This window comes from Macrosteles quadrilineatus, unplaced genomic scaffold (assembly GCF_028750875.1).
Source record: "Macrosteles quadrilineatus isolate MER2022 unplaced genomic scaffold, UCM_ALF_1.0 Scaffold_2__2_contigs__length_208266976, whole genome shotgun sequence".
NCBI lineage: Eukaryota > Metazoa > Arthropoda > Insecta > Hemiptera > Cicadellidae > Macrosteles > Macrosteles quadrilineatus.
In genome coordinates, this window is record NW_026542595.1 from 57,534,884 (window position 1) to 57,546,090 (window position 11,207).

Here is an 11,207-nt window from a genome sequence, read left to right on the forward strand (position 1 = left end):
GTTGGCTTACTGCACGTGTACAGTGGACATGACTGTGATAGATATGTACTAACAGCTGAGATCAGGTAAATGTTAACGCTGACAACACTGTTGGCAGGTCACTTATGCAACTTACGCAGTAAAACGTTGATATTGACTCGATTATATTAATGCCACTGATCACTGCTATAATGCCGAGTCGGCCTTCACAATAGATTGTCAAATAAAGTTGAACAAAAGATAAATAAATCCTATTTATATCGACATTTTAAAAACGTACGATAATGATACTTGTACTTTTAGTGAATTTCCCATATAGGGAATATTAGCTATTACAGTAGGTCTCATGGTAAGACATAGTCCCGGTACCGATTATATTTTTCGTTTTGAGGTCCCCAGAGGCCAAAAACACAATCCGTTCAAATTCATAAAGGGACTACAGTATATGTCCGTTGGTGCGATAACTCGAGCAAAAATGATCAAGTTTTGATGAAAATTGGTACAAACGTGTAAACCTACGTTTGTTCGAGCGAGTTCGCGAACCAGCAGAATTGGACTATGGGAAGGGTGGTTTATGGGGTAAAAATTGATTTTTCCCATTTCGACCCTAAAAACACAAAATTTCTCTTCAAACCATTTTCTAGAGCTTAGAAAAAGAAATAATTTTGAATATTGAAGCGTTGTTGTATGCCTAACGGTTACGGAGAAAATTAAAACAAAATTTAAATTAAAAATTCTCACTTTATTCTTGTGGAGAATAAATAAACTGTTGTAGTTTGCTTGTTTATGGATAGCTATATTGTAATCAAATTTGGCAATTTTGTTTATTTCATAATAAGCAATCTATCAACCTAAACTCACAAACCTAAGTACTCACAAAAATTGATGTTATTTATATAGGAAATAAATCCGACATTTTTTAGAGAATATTTTAGTAGAAATCAAGCTCGGTAAATGGAAATTATCTTAGTCTGCAGGTTTTCTGTGGCAGGGGTATTATGAGTAAAAGTTAGCATTTATAATGTCACAACTTAAACCCAAAGAGTAGACATGGTATGTGACTTGTTTTGTGCCAAATTCAACATATGGCAAAAGACAATTTGGTATTTGATCCAAATCCAAATTTGATCCAATTTGGTATTTCGTTATGTAGTCCAAATTACTTCTCGATTTGTAAGCACAACTATCAAGTAAAAATAAGAATGTCCTCGTTGACAAGGGAACTGACTCAATTTTGAAAATCCCTTTCCACAAAAGTAGATTCAATCATCAATGCTCGTATCCTAACCATCCAATCCCTTGGTATATTCCTGTATAAAATGTTATTTGTTGACAGTTAAAATTCCTCTCAATAACTGAGTCAACATTAGATACAACGCTAGATATAGACATTGACGTGGACTAGATAAACACTGAAACGTGTTGTTGTGTTGTTTGAAAATGGAAAAATATCCATCACCATTCAACCACTTAGTTGACGTTTATTTCAAACTATAAGTTCATGAAAGCTACAATTTTACATTTTAGTGCGACATAACGAAACTTAAGAATACATTTAATCCACATATTCTATCAGTCAAATCAAGACCAAAGCCACCTTATAGTATTACTCATAAACAATTTTGTCGCCTTTAGCTAGTTTAAAACTCTGGAAGAAATCAAATTATTGATTGAAAAATCATTAACCAAAGCAAACAAAGAAACTGTATTATTCGGACAAAAGATATGGTGTACAGGGAAATATATCCTGACACATAGATAATTTTATTCTAGTTCGTTTAAATATTACAATGATTTGTTATATATTTTTGTGTTTTAGAGACTCCTGTCCTTACAAGCCACTAGTTTACATTAATGATTAATGATCTCAAGGTTTACGCTGTTTAGATATCGGGGTGAATTGAATGCAAATTGTACATAATAGAAATTCTCCCTTGAGTGGACGTGGAAATTGAAGTGACTGTTGGTGGGAGGACGCTCAAGGAGACATCACGGTCAACTTTTTATCTTATAAAGAGGGCAAGAGGGCGTAGTAATTACAACAGGGAGGTGTTCATTTTAGTAGAGCATCGAAAAGGAATCGATCATAGCATCTGGCTACTGCCTTCGATATAAGAAGTAAACCAAAGGACCTATGCTGCTCCACAGAGTTGAAATAAATATAATATAGATGGCAACAACTGACGTAATTTGATTATATCTATCCATCTATACTATCTATTGTGATTGTGTGTGTGTGTGTGTGTGTGTGTATGATTATATCTATACTATCTATTGTAAAGAAGAGGTGGTGTCTGTCTGTCTGTGTGTTTGTATGAGCTCATTTAAAAAACTACTGAACCGACTGGGCTCAAATTGCACACAAATTAAGCTACAGCTCCGAGGATACATATATAACTATTCCCGCTTCGATATTAACTTAAAATATTAACTGACAACTTTCATTTCCCAGACATAATTTTTTTGGAAATAAACCATACAAATACAATAGGCTTTTATAAACATTTTGGAAAAAATAAAATCATTAAGTAATGTATTATGCCAAGGCCCCACTAGAAAAATGCACTTAAAAATAAAACTCCTTATTCACATACTATAAAAAATTATTTATTAAATTAAAAACATAAACATATCCGTAAACAATCCTACTTTGACAGTTCTAATTTTGTATCACAGCTGCTTGGTTGAAATTAGCAACTGTTATCATAAATTTAGACAATTAATAGTGCTGCACCCTTTTGTTCCATTTGTTGTTTATATTTCGTTGTTATTTCGTCACCAGCATAGCAACCCATAATGCCCATGTTAATCTTTTTAAATTTCAAGTTCATTTTTTGTGCTTATATTTGAGCCTATTAAAATTTTTAAAGGGATTCTGCACATCTACAGGAAAATATCATACTAACAGTATGCGTAGATTTTCCCTGCGATACACACGAGATGAGAAAAAAGGTTTTAAAGAAACATCAAACATGCTTGCCTATTAATATATAGATAGATTGATATTAAAATAATCATTTCCTACAGCTATTCTGGCATTTGTAACAGTAAACTGTATTCAACTTTTGCTATTACAGAGTAAACTTTCTTGTGCTGAAATGTGAAACGTTACAACAAAAAAAACTTCTAAATGAAGTATAATAATCATTTGTTTTATGAACATTGTGACAAAGGTGTACTGAGGGGAAGGGGGTGAGACTAGGATTGTGTTCAAGTGACATGTTAAACAAATAGTAACAAACTATCAACACAGGCTGCAGGGGCGTCATTTGGTCCCTAGGTTAGAGAAAAGAATACAGTATGCTGTCATAACTTTTTACATTTAAAATAAGCTTAACCCCTTCTTTTTTTGTTTCAAAACTGCTCCCCCCATTTTGGTAGGGGATATTCCATTCCCCCCTGTCTCCTCCCCAAGGATTTGGTCAAATTATGGCACTAACAGGCTGCATACACTATGTGGTTACGATAGTTAGTTTCTGATTTAAAGATCATCGACAGAATGATTATCATTTGCTTCAGAACGTAGGGGAAAGATATGTTTCTGACTTGATTTTATCTGTCTGGACATCGCCTAGTGTTACATATCTTTCGCACACTCTCAAAGGGAAATAAATAATGAGCATTCTCATAAATATTTTTGTATTTACAAATGAGTTTCGGTGTGTACAATGTTACAAGAGGACTAACGCATAACTCCAGGGTGGTGCTAGATCCTGGATACCTTGCAGTAAGTAGCGAGCTCCTCGATGGTGCAGGAGTTGTGACAACACTCGTCGACAACCCCTCGCCTGTGCCTGGTGAAGCTCCTGGGGACGAGCCGCAGCGCCGACCTGCGGGTGCGGAACACACCTACTGGCTCCTCGTCGTCTGCTACACAAAATATGACATAACAATGATTGGTCTACGGTAGGAATCATAAACACAAATAAACTTAATAACAAAACTGACCTATTAGCTTACTAACAACCCTTGTATTAGATAAGCTGTGAGAGTAGCTATGGTATTCTAAGGGAAAAATCACCAAAATTGCGATAAGCTTTGAAACGTAATTTTTACAGCATTAGGGGATGTACAATTTGGTTTAGAGTTAAAAGGACCATGATATAACAAATTTAACCCCCGTCGCAGCAATCCTGCCGACTGAGCGAATATCCATTTTTCTGAATCGATTTTCAATTCAATCTATTTAAATAACATTAGGTTAACGAGTACCTAGGTTTGCTGCTACAAGGAATCTAATAGTGTGTTTTTTTAGTAAAATATTAATAGTTTAGTATAAAAAATTCTAAGTTTGATCAAAATATATCCATAAACAAGCAAACTACTTCATATTTTACAATATTCTCCATAAAAATAACATGGAAATTTTTAATTTAGAATTTCTTTAATTTTCTTCGTTAACCAATAACCGTACAAAAACACTTTGACATACTGTACTAAATTATTTGTTGAGCGGAGCGAGCGAAGCGAGCGAAGCTCTTATACTACACTCCTGCTTTTTTATTACAAATACTCCTCCTGAACGGCTGAAGCGATCTGCATGAAATTTAACACAGTCATAGTAACCAACCATGGGAAGGTATAAATCTGAAACGGTACAAATCGGACCATAGGACTTTTCCCTACATGAATGCAAACTTTTGGAAATTTAACATGGGCCTTATGGGTTAATTGGTCGCCATGTCATTATTTGCGAGTAAACACTAAAAAGTAAACAAGAGCCTCAACATTAGTCAACAAATCTACCACATGATAAATACAGTACAAAAGAAAAAATTGGATAATACTAAAGAGCATATTATAGTATATTGTATGTAATACTAAATGATTAACAATCAGTTCTATATTGAGTGATTAAACTCCATGCCGTTTATATTTAATTGTAAAATGGTTCTGTTCTTTTTAACAACAATGAATAGTTAACTAATTAGGCCTAAGTTTATGTTGCTTGGAGAAGGAGAAGATAAAACGAGGTCATTAAAAAAACACTACAACATAATTATACCAACAAAAATCACACCGCCCTTGATTTGCAAGAAACTTTGTAAAAAATGTTCTTGTAGCTAAAAATACAAAATCGTTTTACGAAATGAAATCACAACCACGTGGTTTACAGGTAAGGTTTAAGACTAAATGGTGTAACTTAGACAATAAAATAGTTGTATTGATAAATTTTATTGCACAATAGGGAAATTTTGAAAGTGGTTGACGACAATTTCTTACTTTTAACTGCTAAAATAAAACTAGACCTAAGTTATAGGCCTATACTAAGTGAGGCTAACCCCAATCCCTCACAACAATAATACTGGTAAACAGTTATTTGAGGTAATTGAATTGGTGAATTTTATGAATGTTCAATGCAAATAAGTCTTCTGTACAAATAAATGATTCTTTTTTTAATAATGAAGAAAGAAGACATTGAAAAAAAAATAAAGAAAAGCAAATTCTACATACAATGGGTAATAATAATATAATAATAATCGTTATTGCCTTTTAATAATACAGGTATTGCTTAGGCCTACCATGATTCATTTGCAGTATCGAAATTATTGAGCGGAGTGAAGCGAAGCTCTTATACTACACTCACTGCCTTTGTTTTACAAATACAGTTCAGGCTCCACCTGACAGGCTTAAGCGATCTGCAGGAAATTTGGCACAGTCATGTAACCAACCATATGGGAAGGTATAAATCTGAAATGGTAATATTCGGACCACAGGACTTAAACCAATAATAAGGGTTGCCGGAATTAGGCTGATGCACCATATTGCGTTTGGAATCTGTAAATAACTTACAGCATTTTATGTGAGCAAGACGTGCAATTAATGTAGACTTTGAATATCTATCTGATTGGAACATGTTCAATTCCTATTTGCAGTCTACAAATAGGAATTCCACTAATGTGAACCAAATATAACACAATTCGTTGACTTGAACCCGACGTATCATTGACTTTGAATACTGCACATAGACATCCCATATAAGTGAAGCAGAAGTAGGCCTAAGCCTACCATTGACTTCGGATACTGCAATTAGGCATTTTATTTATGTGAACAAAATAAATGGACCATTGATTTATTGAGGATACTGCAAGTAGACTATTCATTTACATGTACCATTGGGTTTGGATACTACAAGTAAACAATCCGTCTACGTGAACCATACGTACTATTGACTTTAGAATCTGTAAATAGGCATTCCATTTATGCGAACCAAATATATCATTGGCATTGGATACTGCAAGTAGACATTTAATTTATGAGAACCAGATGAAACATAGAATACGGTTCCTGCAAGTAGACGATTCATTCACTTAATCCTGACTTATGATTGACTTTGGATACCTCTGCAAATAGGCATTCTATTTAAAATGCAAAAAAATCATTGATATTGAATATGCTGGCTCCGCTCAATATTGCAAGCAGACAACTGCATTGTACACCTAGTTTATTTAAGCTCTTTAAAATGGCCTAGAGAGAGATTGGGAAATTTTGTGTTTTGACGATCAAAAATTTGAAAAACAAATTTTAACAGCCTATTGATATTTTACTAAAAAATACTCTTTATTAGTTTCCTTGTAGCAGCCAACCTAGGTACTCATTAAACCCAATTTTTTAAAAATACATTTAATTAAAAACTATTTAATACACATGGAAATTCGCTTGGTCGGCCGGTTTGCTGCGGCGGGGTGTATTTAACATTGAAACCGGTGATAACCGTTGTGCCTTATCAATGGTGATTGCGAAATCAAGACGCAAAGTGAATTGTAGTCGCTTGAATTCAAAGAGTAATTCGGATTAAATAATCGGTATTCTTGGGATTAAGACTATTTCCTCTTTGAACTTACCACTGATATTTATTTTGTTGATTCGATCGAGTTTCGTGTAATGTTTTAAATCGTCAGTCTGGTTCCGTTGCACAGCTTGGGTGAATTTAAGTTTCACGTTAGTATTATTGTAGTTCCTTCTTTAATGACAGAAAGTGTGGTGGCATTTCTGGTGGCTCTGTTGAGTTTAGAAATTCAATGGGATGGTTGACAACTTTTTCCTCATCCATTAATGTGTTATTCTACTAACTCTCCCGGCAATTTCAATTGAGTTGGTTGATTTAGCTTGTTAACATAATCATTTTAGGGGCCAAAATTACACGTTCGCAAATCCAATCTGGATCTTTGAAACTGGTTGATAAGTCTGGGAATGAATTTTCTACAACAGATTGAATTTTGGTTGCAGTATACAGAAGTTTGAAGAAAACGAAAACTCTTTTGTGGTTTGGTCTATTTCAATTTTGCCATTCCCAATGTCCAATAGCTGTTTAGAAAATGTTTATGCAATTGTTTATTTCAGTAAATATACAATATTGCTGGTGGGGGTTTGATTTTGTTAATACCAACCCGTATTAGAGGATGGGGAATAAAATTCAAAATCATGTTAAAAAGTGCGATCATGATCACGCGTACTGAAGGTTATTTGAAAATTTACATCCACGACAAAAATATAAGTGATGGAATGTCAAGTTTCAGTTAAATTAAAGTCTCAAATTTCTTGCCATAACTTTTTTTTTATTCGTCATATCAAAGTCGGATTTGTGGCATTAATTTTCTTTCTTGAGGCTCTTTAAAATGATGTGCTACTTGATAGGGGTTGCCGTTTAAAAATTGTAAGTTACCCCTAGCAACCCCAATTGAGGTGGGGGTGAATTTCAAAATACCACCAAAATAGTAATTTACGCAACGATTGCGTAAAGATAGTGTTAACAACACGAGTAGAAAATTTAAGGTAGGTACGAGCCTTGTCGAGTAACACTTTTTACGCGAGCTGCGTACTCTACTTTACCTACGACAGTGTTTTAATTACTAAAAATCCCTACTTATAACTTCTAAGAGATGTTATGTTTTCGTTTATAACCTCTCATTACCACTGGCAGTGATGCTACGAAACACTGTACCAAACACTAAATTACATAACTCAACAATTAAGTTGGCCTGAACAGCTGATTAGTGTTTAGAATCATTACAATTTTACTTCTTCTGTCTCAATCCTTGAACCTCATTGGTCCGTTACCCGTGTTGTTTTGAGTAAAACGGTAAAACTATGCTGTTATGAAAGTTCTGCCAAATTCTGCTATTCGCTTCATATTTTGCCTCAGAAAATTTGAACATATCTCTCCCTTCAGAGCCAGAGCTGTAGCGGGGATGATAATAGTAGACACTGTTTGTAGGACCATGACGTGTTGCATGGTGCACAAGGGTCTTGTCCTACAGGAGCCACAGTACCTCCTTGAGAGGCTCCCTTTCCAAGAGGAGGTCTCTGAGCGCAGTATTTGCCATGAAAGCTTCACTTTCCTGAGAGAGAGGCTTGAGTTTGAAAGGAGAAGCTTCTCGTACTACGGCCCAAAACTGTACAACGACCTTCCCTCTGGGCTCAAAAAATACGCGTTGTCATAATTTAGAATTAAGATCAAAGAATTGTACACTGATGGCTAATTATTGTTATTTATATTGTCTTGTTATTGGTCCATTTATTTGCATGTTAGTTTAATATTGTTATTGACGAAAGTTGTCGTGAGAAGCAGTAGTTGTACTGAGAAAAGCTTGATAAATAAAGACATTTTTATTTATTTAAAGTAAAGTACTTTACATTACCCTAGTAAAGTGTATCGAAGCTCGTTTGAATACATACCATGCATACATATATACCACACATATATACCATATATATCATACATATATGTATACCGTTCAAAAGTACACCAGGGGGATCTATTATGGGACACCCAGTATATAAACTTCAACGAATAGTGTTATTGGCCTCTAGGTGCATCAAAATGAAAATGTTTATCGGTCCCGTGTCCAGGTCTTACCGTGTCACCTACGTTAATAGCCCTGTAATAGCTACTTCCATAGTGAATTCGCTAAAATGACTCGGCTGGCTTGATTTTAAACAAATAATCGCAACTGTTTGTTTTTTTCTTTAAATGATATTTTTATTTGAATGATAGGAACCTAATATGTACTTTCGTACATCATTTTGAAATCGACGTAAGATGAATAAGCTGGATGAACGAGGTAAGCTTACATTTTGATTGAACATAGCACACCCAGAAGACTGACAAATGAATGGCAAGTTTGTCCACGTTTGGAGCTATACTTAGAACCCTGTCTGAGGTCCGTCAAGGGTTCAACTATTGATAAGAGAGAGTTACATCTATTGGTTCTCATGACAATATTTACACGACATTATATGTTCCATAATGTTTGCATTATTTTGACTGAAATGTGTTTTGACCTTCTTAATATAAGATTGAAATATTAAATACTATGGAAAGTGTTAAAGATCTATTCTCAAAACACTTTCCAAAATATTTCGGAACACTTTGCTATTATCTACATTGTAGCAATACAGTAATTATAGCAGCATGTTGTAGTGGACTAGTTTTATGCCTGCACTATTCCCTTTCAAATAAAATAGTGCTCACATCTTTAAAGTAATGGATGACTTTGTGAGTTTATTCAAGCATACTATACCTACCTAAAGCATTACTATCGAAATCCAATGGTGATGATCTCTTATTGTAGGTTTCGCAGACAAGTTCCAACGTGTTTACCAAGGCACTACCACAAAGACGCAAGGGCGCAGAAGCTGCAGAAAGTGTAGAGGTCTGCGCTGACTCAGAGACAGAACTGTGTAGAACAGCCAGCACCAGCGGCACGGCCAACATCTACACATTGATATTAGCATATAGAAAAATTCATATCAAAGAACTGACTAGAACAGCCAGAACCAGCGGCACGGCCAACATCTACAGATTGATATTAGCATATAGAAACATTCATATCAAAGAACTGTCTAAAACAGCCAGCACCAGTGGCACGGCCAACATCTACAGATTGATATTAGCATATAGAAAAATAGAAACATTCATATCAAAGAATTGTCTAGAGCAGCCAGCACCAGCGGCACGGCCAACATCTACACATTGATATTAGCATATAGAAACATTCATATCAAAGAACTGTCTAGAACAGCCAGCACCAGTGGCACGGCCAACATGTACAGATTGATATTAGCATATAGAAAAATAGAAACATTCATATCAAAGAACTGTCTAGAACAGCCAGCACCAGCGGCACGGCCAACATCTACACATTGATATTAACATATAGAAACATTCATATCAAAGAACTGTCTAGAACAGCCAGCACCAGCGGCACGGCCAACATCTACACATTGATATTAACATATAGAAATTATCAATTATCAATTATTTAAGATGGGGACGCCACTATGTGCGTATTTTAACCCAAATATGAGTGAAGGATGAGTGTAGGATGAGTGGCGCGATCTTGTAGTCTTGTTAGTGACTAAGGCCTACATGTTCCTTAGACACAGCTGTTAATTAATAGCCCATACAGCTAATGGCAACTAAGGGACCTACAGTTTATAGTGGAATCCGAACCACATTTTTCCTTGTAATTTTCGAATTGGTCTAATTATCAGGATAGTACTGCGGATAGTCGTAGTACTCACTAGTGCGGACGTTAATCCACACCAGTGAGCATCGCATCCACAGTGCATCCCTATAAATATCCACAAACATTCATATCAAAGAACTGTCTAGAACAGCCAGCACCAGCGGCACGGCCAACATCTACACATTGATATTAACATATAGAAACATTCATATCAAAAAACTGTCTAGAACAGCCAGCACCAGCGGCACGGCCAACATCTACAAATTGATATTAACATATAGAAACACTCATATCAAAGAACTGTCTAGAACAGCCAGAACCAGCGGCACGGCCAACATCTACACATTGATATTAGCATATAGAAACATTCATATCAAAGAACTGTCTAGAACAGCCAGAACCAGCGGCACGGCCAACATCTACAGATTGATATTAGCATATAGAAACATTCATATCAAAGAACTGTCTAGAACAGCCAGAACCAGCGGCACGGCCAACATCTACAGATTGATATTAGCATATAGAAACATTCATATCAAAGAACTGTCTAGAACAGCCAGCACCAGCGGCACGGCCAACATCTACACATTGATATTAGCATATAGAAGCATTCATATCAAAGAACTGTCTAGAGCAGCCAGCACCAGCGGCACGGCCAACATCTACACATTGATATTAGCATATAGAAACATTCATATCAAAGAACTGTCTAGAACAGCCAGCACCAATGGCACGGCCAACATGTACAGATTGATA

General features: G+C 35.5%; 1 protein-coding gene across 1 annotated transcript; it reads right to left on the reverse strand.

Moving 5' to 3' along the window:
* Positions 1 to 3,655: 3,655 nt before the first annotated feature.
* Positions 3,656 to 9,697, reverse strand: LOC128984242 (insulin-like). The gene is made up of 2 exons (XM_054403544.1): positions 9,508 to 9,697; positions 3,656 to 3,849 (listed from the first exon to the last, which is right to left on the reverse strand). Exons 1-2 carry the CDS (start codon positions 9,695 to 9,697, stop codon positions 3,686 to 3,688), a joined length of 354 nt encoding a protein of 117 aa, XP_054259519.1. The 3' UTR covers positions 3,656 to 3,685.
* Positions 9,698 to 11,207: the final 1,510 nt, after the last annotated feature.

Coding starts and splice junctions, on each gene's coding strand:
- LOC128984242 (XM_054403544.1), bottom strand. CDS start 9,697: ATGTTGGCCGTGCCGCTGGTGCTGGCTGTTCTACACAGTTCTGTCTCT. Junction 3,850..9,507: donor TTTCGATAGTAATGCTTTAG/GTAGGTATAGTA, acceptor TATTTTGTGTAG/CAGACGACGAGGAGCCAGTA.